Consider the following 22861-nt stretch of genomic DNA (forward strand, 5'->3'; position numbering starts at 1 on the left):
AGAACCTGTGGGTTGGTTTCTTAAGGAAGTATTTGCATTATTGTATGTTCCTCTCTTTCCCTTCATTCACACAATAAAATCACCCCATTAAAGATTTGTATAGCAGTGACAGGTCAGAGAAAGGACAGAGAGGACCAAACCATAGAAAACAGCTTAACTGCTGAACCTCTGAAGGCATAATCAGCTAAAACTACTGACCATTAAGCAACAGATGTAATGATTGTTAGAACTTTCACTTTGTAAAACTAATAGTATAGCCTGTTACAAATTTATTACTAAGGGGCACAGCCATATTGACAGATACTTGTGATATGACTGAACATTATAGATCCCTAGTAAGATAATCAAAGTCAAATATTTTCTTAGATATGCATCAAGATGATGATTAGGTACTGTGCTGTGCCAGCATATTAATTTATAAATGCTTTTTAAATAAATGAAAAAATGGTAATAGAACAACTGCTCACAACCAATTTATGTCTTGCCCGTCACTGACTAAATCAATGCTGAAATTAAACTTGCCTTGTATATGGACATGCCCAAATCAGAAGCCAGTATAGAATCACAGAATAGCAGGGTTGGAAGGGACCTCAGGAGGTCATCTAGTCCAACCCCCTGCTCAAAGCGGGACCAATCCCCAGATAGATTTTTACCCCAGTTCCCTACATGGCCCCCTCAAGGATTGAGCTCATAACCCTAGGTTTAGCAGGCTAATGCTCAAACCACTGAGCTATCCCTCCTGCCAAAGAACAAAAAGGAGATGCAAGATAATGATTTAAGAAAAAGTAAAACCTCTATTTACTGTTATAACAATTGTGCAGTTTATTTGTAATTTTTTAAAAACTGAATGTAATGCTTGTGAAAGTGCTGGATTATTAGACAGTGCTGGAGAACTAACTATAGAACAGATATACCACAGACAGTGTCAGGGCAGTTCATACTACCTTCAGTATTCTACTTATGTGCTTAAAGCTGAGAAGAGTGACCATCACTAGGGAAGAGGGAGGTTCAATCTCTAGGTCCATTCAGATCTTTGTCTTTATGCCGACATGGCCAACAAGGAAGCAAATTGTGATAGTGGTTTTTGTGAAGTGAGCAGAGTAGTGCTCTGCTAGACTGTGGTTTAAACCTTTAAATTTTAGGCAGACAATTCAATTCTATAGCTCAGCTATTTCAAACAATGTAGGTTCTGTCAGATGGGTTAAAAAAAAGCATACATCTTTCAAAGAGCAGAAATCTGCTCTATAAGAGCAAGACTTTGGTGTCCTGTACTATACTTTTTTTTTTTGCATTAAGTTAGTCATTAGGAATACTGAACAAACTCTTTTCAGTAGTATTCATATTTACAGATCTCCAGAAATAGTTTCATTTGAGTCATAAAATTACTCTCTCAAAATACAAATTATAGAGGTATATTATACCAATATTTATCTAATTGCAAGATGGAGATGAGAAGAGGCAAGACTGATACTAAAATCCAGAACAATGGTCTGATTTTTCTTCTATAGTTTTATCGTTCTAAATTTTATCTTTAAATTTTCTTCTAAAAATTGAAATTATTGTAAATAAAGAGGATGAAAATATTTCACTTGCCAAGTACGTTATTTCATAACATTACATGCTACCATTAATTGGGCTACAAGATTATTAGTTACAGTTTTCCTTTAGGGTTGTATTATCTATACATTCAACTCTGGCACTTTCAAACTGACAAGCTAAACAAAACAAATTTCTTATGTTCTTTTAAAATTAAAATAAGAATATGGTAAGGTACAAATAATTTAAAGAGACTTTCATATGTTACAAAGAGAATTCTCTGTTGAACTAAGTTGACCTGTGTTTTATATCCCTTCTGGTGAGAATTTAAGCCAAATCATGAGAGTGATAATTGAGTTGTTTATATAAGTCAATGGAATTCTGAGCTTAAAATGCGATTGTATATTATAACTGCAGCTTGGTGTTATTTTTGTTAACACTATAGTAGAGTACAAACAACAAAAGGACATATAATATAAACTAATCTTTCTGAACAATTTACATTACTTACTGTCTCCGAGGTCTGGTTCTCCTCAAATTTAATTAAAGTTATATATATGAATTTATGGAACAATAAATCCCTTAATATAATAGACTTTATCACTATCTTCTGCAGAGATTCCTGTTTGTCTGATAAAATAATAATTCTGGGTATTTGAGGACACTTGGCCTCAGTCAAGGAACTTTTAAAGAAACATTTAAAGTAAATTATCTATCTTTAATGATATGATATGTTGTGATGCTTCATATCACAACCTAAAAAAAAGCATTGGTACAGATACCACTGAAAGATCGGGGTCAAATCCTAGCCCCGTTGAAGTTAATGTGAGTTTTCCCATTGACTTCAATGGGGGGTAGAATTTCATCCCAGGGAGGTAATAATACCTGTTTATATAACCTTGATAAGACCACAACTGGATCTTTTTCCTCTGGACTCCTCAGTACAGAAGTAATATTGATAGATTAAAGCAGGAATCATCACCTGCAGTTTCTGAACAAATCAAAAGTAGCCTTTATAATCTTACCCCTTCTCCCTAACTTAAAAGCTGAACTTGTCAACCCAATGTTTGAGGCAGACCCTGCTATGGCACCTTCTCATAGAACTACTAGAGACTATGCAGCATACTATACTCTACTGCAGGGGTTCTCAAACTTCATTGCACCGCAACCCTCTTCTGACAACAAAGAATTACTACACAACACCAGGAGGGGGGACTGAAGCCAGAGCCCACCTGAGTCCCACTGCCCCACGGGGACAAAGAGAAAGCCTGAGCCCCACCGCCCCGGGTTAGGAAGGGGTCAAAGCCGAAGCCCAAAAGCTTCAGCCCCTGCCAGGGGGCCTGTAACCTGAGGCCCTCGCCCTCCAACCCCACGGCCTGAATCCCTAGGGCTTTGGTCCCGAGCCCCTGCAAATCTAAGCCAGCCCTGGCAACCCTATTAAAATGGGATTGTGACCCACTTTGAGGTCCCAACCCACAGTTTAAGAACTGCTGCTCTACTGCATGCCAGAGCACTTGAGGATTGTGAAGAAGCAGCATAGCACAGATGCCAAGCAACAACACAGCTGAGAGCTATTCAGAATATCGAAGTAGAATGAGGCAAGGACTCCTTAACCTCCAATAAAACATCTGCCCTAATCTTTCTGCATCTTTCTTCCTTATAGCTTCCAATATGCTTTATCTCCCCTGACCCAGTCTTCCCTTTTTCCACTCTGACTATGGCTCTTGCAATTGCCACTGAAGACATTTGACCTCTGTATTGCTCATCCCGGAAACATAGCTCAAATTAGAGCACAACACTTGGGGAGATTAAAGAAATTGGATACATAAGGCTTGTGAAAGAAGGAAAATCAGATCTACTGTATTTCTGAGTACCAAAAGAGTTAGAAGAGAGGGGATGAATTATTCAAGATGATTAAAAAGAAAGATGATAAGAGTTAGCACCCTGAAATTTGAAGAAACAAGAGTAAATTTGATTTTACCAATATGCATTTTTGCTAGTGTCTACTGGGTTGTGGAATAATTTAATCAAGGATGGGAAGACATTGCTGGATTTGTTTAAGGGGGGGGGGGAATGCAGTCTTTAAGACAGCATGCAGGAATTGTTCTGCATTATTTGACTAAGATAGTTCTGATTTTTCCAAAATTTTCTTAATAGGAAACATGGCTACAGGAGAGACTTCCTTACCTCTTCCTGATGGTTTTTGTGACCTGAGATCACCCATAATAAATACTAAATATTTATGTAAACTATGCTGTCCCCCATCACTCTCTCCAGAGTTTTCCACCAAGGTGTGTGAGGTAGGTAGCAAGCCCCTTTAGTGATGTAGATCTGGTTACCCCAAACTACTATATCACAGTACACTTAAGGAAAGAGTGTGAAATCTCTGTTTCGAGGCATTTCTAAGTTTAGCCACAATATGGCCTTACTTAGATGTTTTAATATTTTATCTACTATAGTTTTTGTGTGTTTTTTCCCCATCATTTCTGCAATGTACACAAGTGTTTCCATGGGGAAGGAGGAGAGAAAGAAGGAGTGAACTAGATAACCTAGGGTGTCCTTTTTAGGGTTGAGAGTCCATGAATCTTTAAATTACAGGTTTTCACAGCTTTGCAACTTGTAAAGGTATGTCAGACACTCACATGCAGTATTATAAAATATAGACCTCAAGTAATCTAGAACAATGATGAAGGTGTCTAAATATCAGAGAGGTGAAATTCTGGAACAGCCTTCGAAGGGGAGCAGTAGGGGCAAAAAACCTAACTGGCTTCAAGACTGAACTTGCTAAGGGTATGGAGGGGATGGTATGAGACTACCTAAAATGGCATGTAGCTGATGTGCGACTGCTAGCAGCAAATATCTCTAACAGCCACTGATGGGACACTAAATGGGGAGGACTCTGAGTTACTATAGAGAATTCTTTCCCAGGTGTCTGGCTGGTGGGTCTTGCCCACATATTCAGGGTCTAACTGATCACCATTTTTGGGGTCAGGAAAAAATTTGTCCCTGGGGTCAGATTGCCGGAGACCATGGGGGTATTTTTATTCCTTCCTCTGCAGCATAGGGCACGGGTCACTTGCAGGTTTAAATTAGAGTAAATGGTGGGTTTTCTGTAACTTGAAGTCTTTAAATCATGATTTGAGGACTTCAGTAATTCAGCCAGAGGTTATAAGTCTATTACAGGAATGGGTGGGTGAGGTTCTGTGGTCTGCAATGAGCGGGAGGTCAGATGATCACGATGGTCCCTTCTGGCCTTAAAGTCTATGAATCTATAATACAAGCCCACAATTTCACTCAATGACAAAGCTACCTGGAACCTCTTCTTATGTTCATGATGCTGTTAGAAACCCATAATGGAAATGAAAACTTGTATTACATACTTTTTTATCTAATAACCTATTTATACCCATCTAACTTATACACTTCTGCATATTCTTTTGTTCAAAAGATTTATGCCAGCTTCATGTTGCATACAAAATGCCATTTACAATAAGGAGGAATTCCTCTGGAATGCACTGGAACATAATTCTAGGAGTACAATAGCCCAAAATTTTCATAGCAAGCAAGCTTTTTCCAGCTTATAAATTTGGTTATGTTGAAGTGTGACTACAGAAAATGAATCAAATTTCTATTTGTTATTTACAGTTAAATTCAGTTATCTAACAAGGCAAGACACAAGTTAAAGTAAAATAATTAACAACCACCTACCGCTGATTCACAAAAGGAGTAGAGAACTCTGCAAGCAGACGAAAGTTACCAAAATATGCCAACATTCCTTCCCCCTATATAGCAAGATAAATATTAAAAAGAAGAATCAGGGATGTAAACTTTGGTCATAAATTTAATCTGAAGAACGCATTGACCATTTCCATTTTGTTAAAGCTTCCCAGCATTTGTGAAATTGTATAGGCTCTCAAATACTTTACCAACACTGAAAGTGTCAAGTAAATGTAATAAATTTCATAATCCTCTTTATAAAACTTTAAAGTAAATCATTTATAACATCTAATACTGCTGCCCTTTGAATTTTTTTTAGTGATAAATTAAGAAAGCAGGGAAATATGCAATGTGTCTTGTGACTCCAAGTCATTGACCAAGTATTCAAAATACTTATAGTTATTTGTGGCAGATTAAACAGATGCAGAAAGTTGGCTAACAAATGATGGCACTCCCTTTTCAACATGAAAATAGTGATATGTTATGATAAATTAAAAAGGGTATATTTTACAGTGACTATCTAAAATGATTCAAGAATATTTTGAATTTCTCATGTTTTAAATAAATCCAGCAGAACCATACTAAACTCACAGAAAATGAGCACTTGTTTTAGTAAGTTAGTTAGTTTGCCAAAACAGAGACTGAAGGCCAGATCCTTGGTCCTGTTCCAACTTTTTTGCAGTGCTCCATCACTGCAAAAGAGCTGGAAATCCTGCATAACTAGCCAGCTGAGATTCTCTCAGCTCAGGGGAATGCACAGCTCTACTCTAATCTTGTTGCAGCCCCCAGCAAAGGGGATGGGTTGGAGGAAGGGCATGTGGCTAGAATCTTGCTGTCCTCTGGTAATCTGCAGCTGGCAGAATGGCACCAAAGCACAGCTGCACAATTAAACTGAGCATTTTGTAAACTGTCAAATTACCCAGTACAACTTTGGATTGAGGTTTCCATTTATAACCAAATCTTCCACTCGTGATCATCTGTGCTGTTTTTTTCTGTCTACAGAGGAGTAAAGATATATTCTTCATCTCTATTACTTTTTGGCAGCATCATACGCTCCTAAGAGAAGCAATTAAATAATGTTTGTGGGAGAAGCAGTTTATGAGGCTGAATTCTATACTGGAACCCATCAAAAAGGCAGCATTCATCAACACTTGCCAAACAGCAGAATGTGAGGTGCCACTGTTTTTCCCCTATACTTGGAAAGAGGGAATAACTGCTGGCAAATATTGACTTCTTAATGATGACCACTGTATTGCTGTAGGAGTTCTATTAGTGTGCTCAGCATGTATAAAAAACAGAAAAATTGTACATCCAGTGATCTTACATTTTAAGGACCAAATTCTGCCATAAGATATATGTGCACAACTTGCACTGAAGTAAATGGGAATTTTATGCACATATCTGAGGGCAGAATTTGAACCTGGATTCAGTCATGACAATGATTTTTTTTATACCAAGATCACTGTCAGAAATCCTATTATTTACCTCTTAAATCTCTGGAAATTGTTTTGTCATTGCAACTAAAGGAAGACAGTAAAAATTAAATATTTGGCATTCTTTGCATATATGACTGACCCTGCAAGGGATAATATTGTTGAGTTTCTCTAATCTGGTCCCAGAGTTCCATGATTCTACTGATACATCTATTATCTTCAGCTAGAAACAGAGTTTCATCTTCTCTGATCCAGGTAATAGGAATCCTGAGACTAAATCCAAACTAAAGATTTGGACATGCAGATGAATTATAACAGGCACATGGAATGATTTCAAGTGGCAGTGAGCAACTTTATTTAACATGGGGGGAAAGCATTATATGCCACCCCCTACTCTCACATACCAGGCATTTAATTGGGTCCAGTACAGGGTTACAGGATTCCTACCATAAAACCAATAACTGAGGGTACTTTTATTTCTGAATCTTCTTTATCAGCCCCTGCCCCTTCCCACCCCCCACCCATAGAAGGTGTAAAAGTTACCAAGGGAGGACTTCCGTGCATCAAGACTTCTTGTCTCCCCTTTTTCCCATAGGCAAACGGATCACCAGTGAAATCCCGGATCTCATTTACCTCTGGGAACTGGTCCCTTGTAGCTTTATCTGTACTGGACACTGGCTGCAAGTTGCAAAAAGCTAAAACAGTCTTCCTTTCCTCATATTAAACTTGTTAAATCTTAATTCTTATAACCTAACTGTGCTTCCATGATGCTGTGAGGAAGGCAAAAAAAATCTACCACACTTTTGCCAAGTAGGTCCAATGGGAAAAATTCCTTACTGATCCAAAAGCAGGCAGTTAAGTCAGACTTGCAGCATCCTAAAAACACAGCTGTTATGCTACAACTACGAGGAGCGAGTGCAGGGCAACTAGCTGGAACAAGAGGCTTTTGAAAACCCTGGGGGGGAAGTCTCAATAAGTGGGGGTGAGAGAGAGCACTGTGAGTACCTGGTTAGAGAGCAACTGGTTAGCCCATTCCCCCATCCCAAGCCAATGGGAAGGCTGCGGTCTCTCCCACACCCCCATTCCCACAATGTATGAATTCTTGCGTCCACCTCTCCTTCCGCATCTCCTGCTAGGACTGTGTACATCAGGGTGGGGCATTAATAGTCAAGTGTATTAGTCATGTTAAACTTTAATTTTATTATAAACAAAAAAGACAACCTCAGCATTTATTTACATATAGCCTCCTCCTGATGTTTACAGGAAGAAGGTAACAAGTAAAAGCTTGCTGATATATTTGTATTACAGATTACTAGTTGCTCTCTCCATATTTACTTACGAGGAATATCATCAGCTTGAGGGGGGGAAAATGTAATTTCTCTGAAAATTTTTTACTTATTGCGTGGGATTTTCAAATGTGCCTAAGTGATTTAGGAACACCATTCCCACTGGAAGTCAATGGGATTTGTGGTCATCTATGCACTTAGAAAAACTAACTGAAATCAGTTACTCTTATGTATTACTTTTAACTATAGTGGGTAGGATTTTCTATTTCCCTTCAGTTTAATTTGTGTATTCAAACAGCACTTTGTGTCTAGTCAATCCCGCTCTTCACCCAGTAAAGTCAATTTTTTCTTGCTAAAGGCACCCTTATCAACAGGAAAGAAGAAAAGTGTCTACATCACATTTAAAAAATATTAAAATTACATTTTCTGGGACATTTTATTTAAAGGATTCCATACCAAAATCTGGAACATTTAAAATTAGCCTATGTCAAAAAGTTGACAGTGTCTCTTTAATAAATACTTAACACACAACAATTTACGTCTTCAAAGCACTGTACCACCAACGTTAAATATTAACAAAGTAAGTGTCAGGTATTAAAGAGATACCAACATAAATTAAAGTAGGATTAATTTCAGAAGTCTGCCAAAATAGGGCAGAGTTCCATTAACAATGAAAAGTGCTGTTGGGCTAAAATATGAAAAAAGTAAAGTGGGACAAAAAGTTTTAATCCCTTTTATTAACATCACAATTGGATTTTTTTATACAGTAAAAAAGAAAAAACACTGGATATATATATACTACACTTAGAGATCACAGACTTGTGGAAATGCATTGGAAATATAATAAAAAGTGGAAAATAACATGCAATAGCTTTTGGCTGTTTTGTCTTCTTCCTATGTGCAGCAAGCTACAGCTAAAAGTTATGATCTACTTTTGGACAGAGAGTGATTTATTTTAAATATTTTCCTGCAGCTGTACATGTCACCTAAATAATTTGTATCAAATATCTGGTTTTACAAAAATTAAGAATTTTAATTCATCTCATTAAACCAATGATTCCCAAATCATATCCCAATCACAATCAAAACAGAGTCTGCACTTAATCCCTTTTCTGGTTCCTTCAGTCTTTCGCACTTTCCATCTGTTTGTTCCTCTTTTGTTTAGTCCCCGTCCCCCATCCCCCACTCTCAGTCTCTCCTTCTAGTGTCTTTGGAGTGTCAGGGGACAGAGGCTACTCATTTGCAAGTGTAGTTGGAGCACCTTTCCATTGCAAAAATCACACTACTGGGGAGTATATGCCTGGGAACAAGCAGCCCCCAAACCATCTAGAAAGCAATGAATGAAACTCTATTCACAGACCTAAAATGTCTAGTGCAAAAATCCACATAATTTTTCATTCCTTTCACCAAATTCAGAACATTGGGTAAGGACTTCAAAGAAGTAGGATCTGCAGAAGCCATATACTGTCAATTCTCCATCACGAATTGCCTTTATATATCCCCTCTTGTATCTTAATTCCTAGGTTTCAAAATCACTTGATGCACCCGCGCCGTGATTTCAAGGTCTACTAGATGCAACAAGTCTGGATCAGGTAAAAATGTGGCTATCCTTTTGAGACAGAAGATCCAAAGATATTAGAAGAAGAAGAATGGCTCCAATGCTATTGCTAGGAAATCATATTACCCCCTTCCCCCCTCTCCCCCCCCGAAAAAACAACCCCAAACTGTAGTGATCATTGAAAAGTCAACAGATATTTTATATTTAAAACTGCCATTAACTTAAAAAATATTTAGTACTTCTGAACTTCTGTGGATGATTAAAGTCAAATGTCCAGTTACAAATTCACAACTTAAAATATTAAACTGACACCAGTTTTATACCTAGTATTTAGGTATATACCTAGTAATTAGGTATACATAAATAAACATGGAGAGAACAGTACACAGCAATAACAATGAAGTGCAGTTGCAATCTCCCACCCCATCCTCATTATAACCATTGTCTACACTTTTAGGGAGTAATAAGCCTATGATAAAATGAAATTCACTGTTACTCATGATTTGGAAGATTAAAATGTGCATGTATCCTTGTATGTTATGTGGATTTCTTCCAAAGTGTGCTGAAGTACTTCATTTTAAACAAATATTTGTTCCAAACTTCATGATGGGCAGTGATGCCTAGTGGATAGAACACTAGACTGGCACTCTGGAGACTTGGGTTCTACTTCTGGATCTGCCACTAGCCTACGGGGTGACCTTGAGCAAGTCAATTTGCCGCTCTGTGCCTCAGTTCCCCCATCTGTAAAATGGGGGAAATGATACTTACCTCTTCTGTGATCTACAGATCAAGCGCTACCCAAGAGTTAAGTATGAAATACAAGAGCATCAATGTTTCATTCATTCATTTTATCAAATTACAATATATTCTTGACATAAAATTAGAGTCTTTCATAAGAAGGTATGCAAAAGGACAATGCTGGTACAGACTAGCAAACAGTTTAGAAACTTCAAAAAACACAGTACAATATGAAGAAAAGGAGGTTTATTTCAAGTCCTAAATCACAGTATTTTTTATGTAATACTTCACCTGGGCACGTGTATAGCATGTTGCTGACTGTATTGGGATAGATTAGATGGCTACATAGAATAGTTATTTTTTAATACACTACATTCAGTATACTCGAAAGTTGAACTTTAAAAAAACGTTTTAAAAATCCCAGTTGCTGTTGTAAAAGAGTTACATATTTATAAATATATAGCATTTTGATTAGCGCTGGAGAATCTCAATAAGAGTTGTTATTTTACTGCTATTCCCCAGCAGGAACTTTATGACAAAAAAAAAAAAGTGTTAATGAGCAGGCAGATGCTAAACACAAACTGCGAGCTTTAGTGAAACTGTTATTATTTGGTAAGAGAATTGTAAATATATAAGCATCGTCGTTCATATTAAACAACAAAACCATTAGAATTTACCTTGACAAAAGGTGCTGTGAGAATTTGTTATTTATAAAAGCACTTTGAAGGTAAGTGCACTGTCAGTGATAATATCTGGCAGAGTCAAACCTCTCTTGTACATGCAAGTGATGAGTAGTACATTCTGCGTTACCAGCTATGGACTTGATCCCGATCCCATTGAAGTCAGGGTCAAAACTCCTACAAAGGGAGGAGGTGTTAGATCAGACAGCAAGCTGATAGTTTCCTGAGATTTTTAAATTACATTTAATAATTGTAAAGCTGTGCAAAATACAAGATGAAATAAAAATTATTACAAGGCTTTTGAATAGTAGGTTGTTTTTACAGGCAATATGTGCTGTAATACCTAGATAAATAGTGCTGTTTAAGTGCAGATTTTCAGCATTCACTCTGAATTTTGCAGCTTTTGTTGATGTAAGCAGCCATATATTCTTGCTGCAGCTATATTCTTAAAATATTATATATGTTTAAACTAAAGACATTAAATTACAGACCCTTCCCCCGCCAAGGAACAGGAAATAAACTCTTATGTATTAGATATCAGTTGATAGCTCAAGTTAGCTCCCCCACAGCAATTATGTAGTACTGCATAAAAATGTATTGAAATAATTTGTAAAAAGCACACAATTAACATTAGGTCATTGGAATTATTCAGACTTTTTTTTGCAAACTATGCTGTATATGTTGAAAAAATCCTTTTGAAAATTCGTCTTAATTGGTGACATTCATGGAAAGTTTTCTTAAGATTTAAAAAAAAATCTAAAAAAAAATCTGATTGTATTAAGATCCTGATTCAGCAAGATACTTAAGCACATCAAAGCAACTACCCATGAGTTTAAAGTTAAGCATGTGCTTAAGTGTTTTGCTGACTCAGAGTCTAAGTCACCTAACATGGTGACAGGTTTCAGAGTGGTAGCCGTGTTAGTCTCTATCAGCAAAAACAACGAGGAGTCCTTGTGGCACCTTAGAGACTACCTTATGCCCAAATAAATTTGTTAGTCTCCGACTGATTATCACTGACAGAGCACTTACCTTCAAAGTGCTTTTATGAATAACAAGTTCTCACAACACCTTTTGTCAAGGTAAATTCTAATGGTTTTGTTTAAGTCACCTAAGTGTCATGTTTTAAACTGAAGACATTTGAGTTTTGGGAGTGGGAGGGTGAGAGACATTGAAATGTTCTTAAGCTACAGCATTTTAACACTGAGCATATTTTTGTACTGACAAGCAATAAACTCGTAGAGAAAGTATCTTTATATTAGAAATGAAGCTGTAGTCTTAACTTTGTAAAAACAGTCTAAAAGGCATATACAGTAATTTAATCTGTGAAAGAGAAAAAATGTTCAGTTTAAAACACATACTGGGTCAATTAACTCAAACCTTTATCTGGTGGCCAAAAAATAACACTGAGAAATACTTTATAGGATGAGTCACTGTAACTTAATTTACTAAAATTGCAAATATGGATAGAAAAACACCACCAAGAACAATGTATGCTACCATTATGTAGCTCAATACATCTCTAATATTAGTCTATTGATTTTTAAACAACTTACATAATAAACCCTATTTCAGAAGCCAAATTGGGATCAACCTCCTTGAGCTACTGAAGCCAGCATTAGAATCCATCAGCTTTGGAGTTTTAGAGACACTCTCATTACTTCCTAGTTTCACAGTTTAGCTAAATCCAGGGCCGGCTCCAGCATTTCTGCCGCCCCAAGCAAAAAAAAAAAAAAAAAAAAAAAGCCACAATCGGCGGCGGCAGTTCAGCAGCAGTTCCTTCGCTCCTAGAGGGAGTGAGGGACCTGCCGCCCCCGAATTGCCGCAGGTGCCGCCCCTCTCCTTTGGCCGCCCCAAGCACCTGCTTGTTAAGCTGGTGCCTGGAGCCGGCCCTGGCTAAATCCATGCTGTTTGATTTACTGTTTAGAGATGAAGAGACACATATAATAGAATTCTGGACATGAATGCACAAGCCTCCAATGAAAGTCTAATTAATGGATTTTAGGATATCAGATTATTATGCCCTTGTTAATCTATGTGGGATTTAAGGTCTTAAAGTAAGTGTGCCCGTGTGTATTTAGGAATGCCTATGCAGCTGCTGGGAGTGTACTTCCCAGTGTGGATAGGCAAACACTAGCTCTGCTCAGGTCAGTGTCCTAAAAATAGCTGTGTTTCCGCAGCTGCATGGGCTAGCCACACAAGTCCGTACCCATGAGGAGAAGGGTCAGGCAGGTTTGTACTTGGATGCCTAGCCCGAGCCACCATAGACACACTGCTATTTTTAATAGGCTAGCTCAAGTATAGCTAGCGCATGTATGTCCAGCCAGGCTGGGAAGCACACTCCCAGCTGCAGTGTAGACATACCCTTACTTGTATGTAGAAATACAAAAACTGGAGTTTCTTGGGGCAACACTGTTGAAACACTACAAACAGCCTAAATTCAGGGCAGTGATGTTCACCCTTCACTATCTTGTCTGCTTGTTAGGATATTGAAAAATATGGCACTCACCAGTACAAAGTAGTAGGCATACAGAGCTGCCAAGTGATGAATTACAAAAAATTTATCACCAATTGCCTTCCAGTAGTAAGTAATAAGAAACAAATCTGTAAGAGAAAAAAAACATTAAATTATTACAACATAAGCTACCTAAGGACTATAATATTTCTCTTTAAAGCTTTCAGTATTACTGCAATCTAAAAGGAAAAACCTTTTTGGTTATCTGAGCTATGCATATATTTTTAATGGCAAATGGTGTCCACCTCAACCCACAAAAAGAAAAACAAATCTGAATTGTCTTTGAATTCAGCATTTCTAAGCTCAAGACTTCTGTATCCCTTCCCCTACCCCCCGGCTCCACAGATGGACATTAAATGTGAGAGGAAAAATTAGGCCTAAGCACTGGTTAAAATATTTTAGCTCTTCCAAAAATGTTCATAAATCTTTATATTTCCTACATGAAGGGAGCTGCCTGGCCACAGCTTTAGCAGGAGGTACACTGTGAGTAAGGATAGATCCAGGGACACACCCCCCCTCGCCCCCAGTTCTAGGTCCTGGTCTGGAAGAGGACTCATGAGCCCACAATAATTGTATCAAGAACCCCAGAGAGAAAGGGGCTTGAGGACACTGCCAAAATATGACTGGGTCCACTATGGGAATGGTGGAGCAGCAGATGTTATTAGCAGGGCAGGGACCCCTAATGCTAAAAACATTAGCTCTTTGATTTGTTGAGCCCTTTGATTTGTTGGCTTCATTTAGTCATAATCCACCAGTGATCACAAAAGATAAATAACCTGACACAGGTTGTCATTAAGAACAAATAATTGAGTGAAAGAGAGCGCAATTGTATGTAAGGATGACAGCCACACCAGATAAAATTATTAAAAATATTTTCAACCTCTTTCACATAGGATCAGACTCTGGCTTAAAATGTGTAGGAAGACAAGGACAATGGGGAGAGGAGTAAGTATGGAGCTGTTTTCCCCAGCTTTGTTGGGATTGCTAAAAACCTGCTGCTTGCACTCTATGGGCACAGGGGAGACTGAGGACATTAAAGCTGCCAGCAGCAGTAAACATCCCAAAAGGGGTTGGGGTCACAACTCCCACCCCTTCTGAATTGGCTGAAGGACCAGAGCTGAGGATTGAAGGGTGTTCACTGGACCATCTTACAGCATGCAGTAGTAGCCACACTACTGTTGGGTGTTCCTTCAGCACCCAATAAGGCAGTATTTCCATCTCTCTCCTCCACTAGCAGGTTGCCTCCAGGCATTGTACTGCCCACAAACACAGCAGTAGCTTTAAAAACTACACTGGACCCTATATTGTTTATAGAAGCTCATCACATCCTCAGAATAAAATTTAGATATATCTATGATATAGACAACGTATAATTACCAGAAATGAGGTAGCCTGTGGTAATAGCAATATTCAGTTTCACAATTGAAGGGTCACCCCTGTAAACATAAAAAATGATGTACAGTTCCAGCCTTTATAATAAAAAGTTAAATGTGCATAGGACATACAGACATCACAAACCATTCCCCTCCTGCCGGGCCACTCATGCTTGACCCAGCCAAGTAGCATCATGGAAATTTGGGTGAGGGGAGAGGAGAAGTTGCTAATTAGGAAGACTGATTCCAAAGACAGAACACATCTGCTGCCCCAAGGAGGCCAGCAGCAAGGATCACCTCATGCCTTGGGCAGCTGGCAAGGGAATGGAGTTGAAACTCAGTAAGTCCCCTGGCATACTGAGGCATAATAAGGTCAGCTAATAAAGAGTGCTTGTCAGCACCTTTGCTGACATTCTTAAACACGCCCTTTTATGTCTCCTATCCTGCCCTCATTTTTAAAAACTTAGTTTGGGATGATAAGTACCAGTTGAGTGAGAAAGATTTTTTTTAAATCACAATCATGGGATACCATGTTGACAGCTAGAGTGCAGGGGAAAATGAAAATTACTCTTTTGTAACCAAGCTATTTAAGAGGACCTCAGCACATTCTTACTCTTGGGATGTGCTGAAATTGTAGCTTGGACTGATGGAACCTTCTAACAGCAGTGCCCACCGGTACACTCTTGTGCCCCCTGCACCTCTCCTCATGGCTCCTCAAAGGGCAAAGCCATAAAAGCGTACGTGGTGTGCTAACCCTCTCAGTTCTTTCTACCACCTCAAGTCCAAAGTTGTAATTAGGACTCAGAGAAAGAGGGAAACGTGGGAAGTGAGTGTCATTATGCAGAATCCATCTTCAAGAGCTCTGGTTACAGGTGAATAACCTTCATTTGTTGTTTGAATGGCCTATGCCCATTCCCACTCTTAGGAGTCTGGCAAGCAGTATTCTTCACTCTGTACAGTGATACAAGGAGGTCTCATTAAAAAGAGATTGTAACACTGCTTTACCAAATTGAGCTAGATGCCACATGTAAGGAATGTTTTATGAAGTATGAATTGAGGCTAAGTAAAAGCTGTACAGATGCAGCTTTGTTCTCACAGAGTGCACTCTAAGCTCTTTTGGAAAATGTGTATTTAACACACTCTTCAATACAGAGTCCAACCCATGTAGAAAGGTGTTGGGATGTGACTGCCCAAACTTTACTCTTTCCCCATAAGGGACAAACAGTCCAGGCAATTTTCTGCCATTCATATAGAAGGCTAATGTTCTGTTAGCATCCAAGGTATGGAGCTTACCTAGAGAAAGCTAAGAATGTAGCCTTGGAAAAAATAACTGGCAAGTTTATGGATTGATGGAGATGATAGATGTTCATTAAACCCTTCCGAATCTTTTTAATATATCATGACTAAATATGGTATTTTGTTCAACTAAGCTATAGTGAGCAGACATGGCTGCAAGATGTACTTTTACCAATGATATGGAGAGTCCCAAGCATTTCAGATTAATGAGATACTCCTGTATGGATTTAATAGGAACTGAATCTAGGTTTATTGTTAGTTGCCAACAAAGAGAACCTTTTCCACTTATGATTGTAAAAGTTGATGCTTTCTGGAGTTTAACAGAATTCCTGTGCTTTTTGCTCAGAACAGAACTATTCTATATCTGTTGAAATACTATTCTGACAAATGGAGGCCTAGATGGCAAATCTGACCCTCTGCTGGGCCCGGAGGCTGGAATTCCAGGGAGAGAGATAAACTGTTTATGATAGTTGCAGTAGATCCCACAACTGCTATTGTCTCACACAGGCCAAAGTAACTTTAGCTTTCTCTTGTTCAAATATTCATGAGAACTCTGAATTAGAAGAATTTGGGGCTGAGGGGACACAGAGGAGGAAACCTACTCCCTAGTCTACAAGAAATGCATCAGAGATGGACTGGTTGTCCACTCCTGCTCTGGAGCAATACCTCAAACATTTAGAGTTACGTCTTGTTGCAAATAGGTCCATCTCCAGGTACTCCCATGGGGAAGGGATGTCATTCTCTATAGAGTTCCCAAGTGACCACCTGTGCTGATCATGAAAGTCTCTGCTCAACTAATCTGCCAGTATGTTGTCCTTGTCTGCAAAGTGAGGAGCTATATGATAAATTTGGTGTGCCATGCACCATTCCCACAGAGCTTCAGCCTCTTTACACAGCTGGTTGGAACATGCTCTCTCTGCTTATTCATGTAAAACATTTCTGTAATGTCAGTAATTACACCTCTACCCCGGTATAACGCTGTCCTCGGGAGCCAAAAAATCTTACCACTTTATACGTGAAACTGCGTTATATCGGACTTGCTTTGATCCACTGGAGTGCGCAGCCTCCCTTCCTCTCCCCCCCGGAGCACTGCTTTACCGCATTATATCCCAATTCGTGTTATATCAGGTCGTGTTATGTCAGGGTAGAGGTGTATTTTGGAATGGAAATTTTTCTCTCAAAAATTCCAGATACCGTGAATTGTCAAATTCTTGTAAAGAGACCTCCAGCAATTTGGAAGGGTCAGAGGTGACTACAGCTGACTGAGCTGGGGAGTTGAATACAATTTTTTTTAAGACAGTGTGATGTTAAGTCCACCATATGAAGGATAGGAACATTGGGCAGGTCATTTCATTAACATACAGTCTTGCTAGCTAATACTGAAGAGGTCTTATCTTTAGATCTGCATGTAGAGTTACACATGTTTCAGAATCCATAGGGCTCATCAACTTGAGGAAGACCATCACTGTTTGCCATGGTTTCTCCTGTAGTATTTCCAAGTACATTTCTTCTGGGACAAAAAACTCTCCTCTGTTGTACTTCCTTAAAGTAAAGGCAAGAGTCAGCTTCTGATTTTAGTAGCCTCTTAGCTCACTTGGTCAGATTAAAGGAAAGGCATTTCTTCTTAATTTTTCATTGAATTATTAAAGTAATTCTTGTGTTAACCTTACAAGTTGATTTAATTACTCATTGTAGTAATTGACAAGCCAGATAAACTGAATCATTGATCTACTGATTAAATTTTGATAGAATTTTGATAGTAATCTTGATTTGATCATTGCATTGTTTTACATTTGATTAGGGAAATTAGAAGTAAATTAGTGACAGTTGTTTAGCTTCATATTTATTTGAGTTTTTTATAGAATCCATAAAAGCACACTAGCATGGCTCTTCTCTCAAAACTCCAGTACATAAGAACATAAGAATGGCCATACTGGGTCAGACCAAAGGTCCATCTGTATCCTGTCTGCCGACAGTGGCCAATGCCAGGTGCCCCAGAGGGAATGAACCTAACAGATAGTGATCAAGTGATCTCTTTCCTGCCATCCATCTCCACCCTCTGACACTCAGAAGCTAGGGACACCATTCCTTACCCATCCTGGCTAATAGCCATTAATGGACTTAACCTCCATGAATTTATCTAGTTCTCTTTTAAACCCTGTTATAGTCCTAGCCTTCACAACCTCCTCAGACAAGGAGTTCCACAGGTTGACTGTGCGCTGTATGAAGAAGAACTTCCTTTTATTTGTTTTAAACCTGCTGCCCATTAATTTCATTTGGTGGCCCCTAATTCTTATATTATGGGAACAAGTAAATAACTTTTCCTTATTCACTTTCTCCCCACCATTCATGATTTTATAAACCTCTATCATATCTCCCCTTAGTCTCCTCTTTTCCAAGCTGAAAAGTCCTAGCTTCTTTAATCTCTCCTCATATAGGACCCATTCCAAACGCCTAATCCTTCTAGTTGCCCTTCTCTGAAACTTTTCTAATGCCAGTATATCTTTTTTGAGATGAGGAGACCACATCTGTACATAGTATTCAATATGTGGGTGTATCATGGATTTATATAAGGGCAATAAGATATTCTCTGTCTTATTCTCTATCCCTTTTTTAATCATTCCTAACATCCTGTTTGCTTTTTTGACTGCCGCTGCACACTGCGTGGACATCTTCAGAGATCTATCCATGATGACTCCAAGATCTCTTTCCTGATTAGTTATAGCTAAATTAGCCCCCATCATATTCTATATATAGTTGGGATTATTTTTTCCAATGTGCATTACTTTGCATTTATCCATATTAAATTTCATTTGCCATTTTGTCGCCCAATCACTTAGTTTTGTGAGATCTTTTTGAAGTTCGTCACAGTCTGCTTTGGTCTCAACTATCTTGAGCAGTTTAGTATAGTCTGAAAACTTTGCCACCTCACTCCCTTTCTCCAGATCATTTATGAATAAGTTGAATATGATTGGTCCTAGGACTGACCCTTGGTGAACACCACTAGTTACCCCTCTCCATTCTCCATTCTGAAAATTTACCATTTATTCCTACCATTTATTCCCTGTCTTTTAACCGGTTCTCAATCCATGAAAGGATCTTCCCTCTTATCCCATGACAACTTAATTTACGTAAGAGCCTTTGGTGAGGGACCTTGTCAAAGGCTTTTTGGAAATCTAAGTACACTATGTCCACTGGATCCCCCTTGTCCACATGTTTGTTGACCCCTTCAAAGAACTCTAATAGATTAGTAAGACATGATTTCCCTTTACAGAAACCATGTTGACTTTTGCCCGACAAGTTATGTTCTTCTATGTGTCTGACAATTTTATTCTTTACTATTGTTTCAACTAATTTGCCTGGTACTGATGTTAGACTTACTGGTCTGTAATTGCCGGGATCACCTCTAGAGCCCTTTTTAAATATTGGCATTACATTAGCTATCTTCCCGTCACTGGGTACAGAAGCTGATTTAAAGGACAGGTTACAAACCATAGTTAATAGTTACTCAAATGTGAAATTGCGGTCTTTCAGAACTCTTAGGTGAATGCCATCTGGTCCCAGTGACTTGTTACTGTTAAGTTTATCAATTAATTCTAAAACCTCCTTTAAAGACACTTCAGTCTGTGACAATTCCTCAGATTTGTCACCTTCAAAGGACAGCTCAGGTTTGGGAATCTCCCTAACATCCTCAGCCGTGAAGACTGAAGCAAAGAATTCATTTAGTTTCTCTGCAATGACTTTATCGTCTTTAAGTGCTCCTTTTTTATCTGGGTCGTCCAGGGGCCCCACTGGTTGTTTAGCAGGCTTCCTGTTTCTGATGTACTTAGAAAACATTTTCTTATTACCTTTTGAGTTTTTGGCTAGCTGTTCTTCAAACTCCTTTTTAGCTTCTCTTATTACATTTTTACACTTAATTTGGCAGTGTTTATGCTCCTTTCTATTTACCTCACTAGGATTTGACTTCCACTTTTTAAAAGATGCCTTTTTATCTCTCACGGCTTCTTTTACATGGTTGTTGAGCCACGGTGGCTCTTTTTTAATTCTTTTACTGTGTTTTTTAATTTGGGGCATACATTTAAGTTGGGCCTTGTAGCGGGGCAGTTACCCTGCTCCTAAAAGGAAAGGCTAGGCTGATTGGGGAAGCAGCCACAGCTGAGGCCATGCCCCAGTCAGGCCACAGCTGGCCCTATAAAAGGGCTGTGAGCCAGGTGCTAAGTCAGTCTCTCTCTAGCTGTGGCGAGAGAAGGACCTGGCTGCCTGGGAGCTTAGGGTACTGGGAATAGAGCAGGATTGGGGAAAGGCAAGAGGAGCTGGGGAGCTCCAGCCTGGCAAATCCCCAGGATGTAGGCCTTGCTAAAGGCCTAAAGAAGGTACTGGGGCTGCAGAGGTGCAGTCTGGGGTTAGGCAGAGGCAGCTGGTCCAAACCCCCATGCTGATGATGAGTGGCCATGACAGACTGCAGTTTGCCCCAGTGAGTGGGGGCTAGATGACGACTGGCAGTAGTCACTGAGGCAAGGTGGGTGAGAGGGTTGGGGGTTCCCACATCCCTTGGCCTGCACTGCTTCCCGCAGCCCCCATTGGCCTGGAGCAGCGAACAGCGGCCAGTGGGAGCCGCGGCAGGTAAACAAACCGGCCCGGCCCGGCAGGGGCTTTCCCTGAACAAGCAGCGGACTGGCTTTGAGAACCACTGAGGTACAGGACATTTCCCTTGGACCCTTCTGGGAAAAGGTTCTCTTTGCGGCTGCCTTTCTTCAACCCTTTTAAATTTAGGGTAATACCTAGAGGAAGGCCAATATGGATGCGATGTCAAAAGTTGTCGCTCCCAGTCCTGCTAGTATCTGGCAGGCAATTCCCTATCATAATTCCTGGGTGAGGAAGGGTGATCTCACAGTCTGAAAGGTTGGAATCTACAGTCTCACTAATGCTCTTTGGGTTTGCTGACCCATCTCCTAGGACAGGAAGGTTAAGGAAAGGTATCAGGCCATTTGTAGCCTGATTTCAGATCCAAGGAAGTTACTAAGACTGACAATGATTCGGTTTAGCAAAAAACAAGATATTTCCCTGGGGAACCAGTAGGACAAGATTCACATATTGCCAAGGAGGTAATATATAGCTACTGAATCAGGCAGCAATATGCAAGCGCAGATATAACCAGTAAAAGACCACCATCTCAACCTGCCTGGAGCTGTCTAGACTGAGCTGCAGTTCTTCCTTTTCCTTCACAGAAACACAAAATTGCCACATCACGTCAGACCAGTGGTCTTTCTATTCTAATATCATACTTCAAAGGAAGGTTCAAAAACTTCCATAATGGACAGTTATAGAGTAGCCTGCTCACTGGTGAAGTTTCATATGAATTCCTGTCAGTTAGTGATTTACTTATGACCTGAAGACCTTCTTCCTCTCACCAATTTATCTCTCCTATTCTCATAACTGCTGACTTCTCCCCCATTTTCATCACCTTAGAAACAATATCTAAGTAGTCTATAAAGTCACAACTTGTATTAAGAAGAAAGGAAAAACTACTACTATGGAACCTTCTATACCATCAAGTAGTACACACAACTCAGTTGAATAATCACCTGACGTTTCATTATAACTCTTTTCCATCCACTTATCCCTATTGTTTGTTACATTTAATTATGTGTAATGCCTGAAATTAGATTCTAAACTCTTCGGTGCAGGGACAATTAAGTTTAAGATTCACATCCAGGCATTAAAACCTTGAAAGTTAACCCACCTAGCTGGACCACACACAGATCCAGAAGCATTTCAGACGAAGCTACCCTAAAGGCCCTGGACCTAAGATTTTACACACAACTAATTCTGAAGGACAGGGTTGATTTGGACACTATCACATAGCCACTCACAATTATACACTGAGAGGGCATGTGGCAGAAACAAGGAAGTGAAGCTGGGGAGGAAGCATTTGGCCAAGTTATAACAAGCTTTTGAAAACTTGCAGTTTGTACGTACTCAGTAGAGACTTTCTAGAGTTTAATAGCTAAAAGTCTCTGAAGATTTCATCCTCACAGAGCATGCTCAAGCCTCTCGCAGCTACTAATGCTGACCAGACTGCGCATGCACCATCTCCACAAAGCAATGGAGCCCAGGAACACTGGGTTTCAAAGGACTTTCTCTGTAATGGCTGCTCCAGGCCAATACCAATAATCAGTTTATGCAAAATAAAAATACTTAGCGCTTTACATCTTCAAAGTGCAATTCAAATTTTGACTTGTTCCTTGAAGATGCTGCATGCTCTCAATTTCCATTGAAACTAATGGAAATCAAGGGAGCTTAGAATCTTGCAGGACAGAACCCTAAACAATTATAATAATATCCCTGTGAGAAAATAGTGAAAGTATTATCCCATTCTTACCAATCAAAAACAAACACAGCAATATTAAAGAACATGCCCAAAGCCACACAACAAGTCAGTGGCAAAGCTGTGATTAGAACTCATAACTTCATAGCATCCAGTCCTGTTCAGTACACCAGATCCTGATCTGTAAACAACTGAGCAGTATGAAATGCAGACCTTTGTTCTGTTCTTTTAAAACCAGATGAAATATTTTTTGCATTTAAGTTTAGTCTGATTCCCATGTTGTGATTCAGTTTAAAATAAAGTTATGGTGGAAAGAGGAGTTAAAGCTTTAAAAAAAAAAAAAGTTTAATTATACAGGTAAAATCAACAGTTCTTCTTACATAGCTTTAAAGAAAGCAAAAAGT

General features: G+C 39.1%; 1 protein-coding gene and 1 long non-coding RNA gene across 3 annotated transcripts in view; one reads left to right on the forward strand and one right to left on the reverse strand.

Moving 5' to 3' along the window:
- Positions 1-22861, forward strand: part of LOC117881703 — a 50753-nt gene that overhangs the window by 27185 nt on the left and 707 nt on the right. The window contains exons 3-4 of the long non-coding RNA XR_004646845.1: positions 9496-9564; positions 14354-14405. This is a non-coding gene — a long non-coding RNA (uncharacterized LOC117881703). The remainder of the gene's footprint in view (positions 1-9495; positions 9565-14353; positions 14406-22861) is intronic.
- Positions 1-22861, reverse strand: part of TLCD4 (TLC domain containing 4) — a 78682-nt gene that overhangs the window by 4343 nt on the left and 51478 nt on the right. For both annotated transcript variants that reach the window (XM_034779281.1, XM_034779280.1), the window contains exons 4-6: positions 14838-14896; positions 13455-13549; positions 5245-5318 (exon numbers count right to left, since the gene is read on the reverse strand). In XM_034779281.1, coding sequence (XP_034635172.1) covers positions 5245-5318; positions 13455-13549; positions 14838-14896 — 228 coding nt within the window. The remainder of the gene's footprint in view (positions 1-5244; positions 5319-13454; positions 13550-14837; positions 14897-22861) is intronic.

Source organism: Trachemys scripta, chromosome 8 (assembly GCF_013100865.1).
Source record: "Trachemys scripta elegans isolate TJP31775 chromosome 8, CAS_Tse_1.0, whole genome shotgun sequence".
NCBI classification, from domain to species: Eukaryota; Metazoa; Chordata; order Testudines; family Emydidae; genus Trachemys; species Trachemys scripta.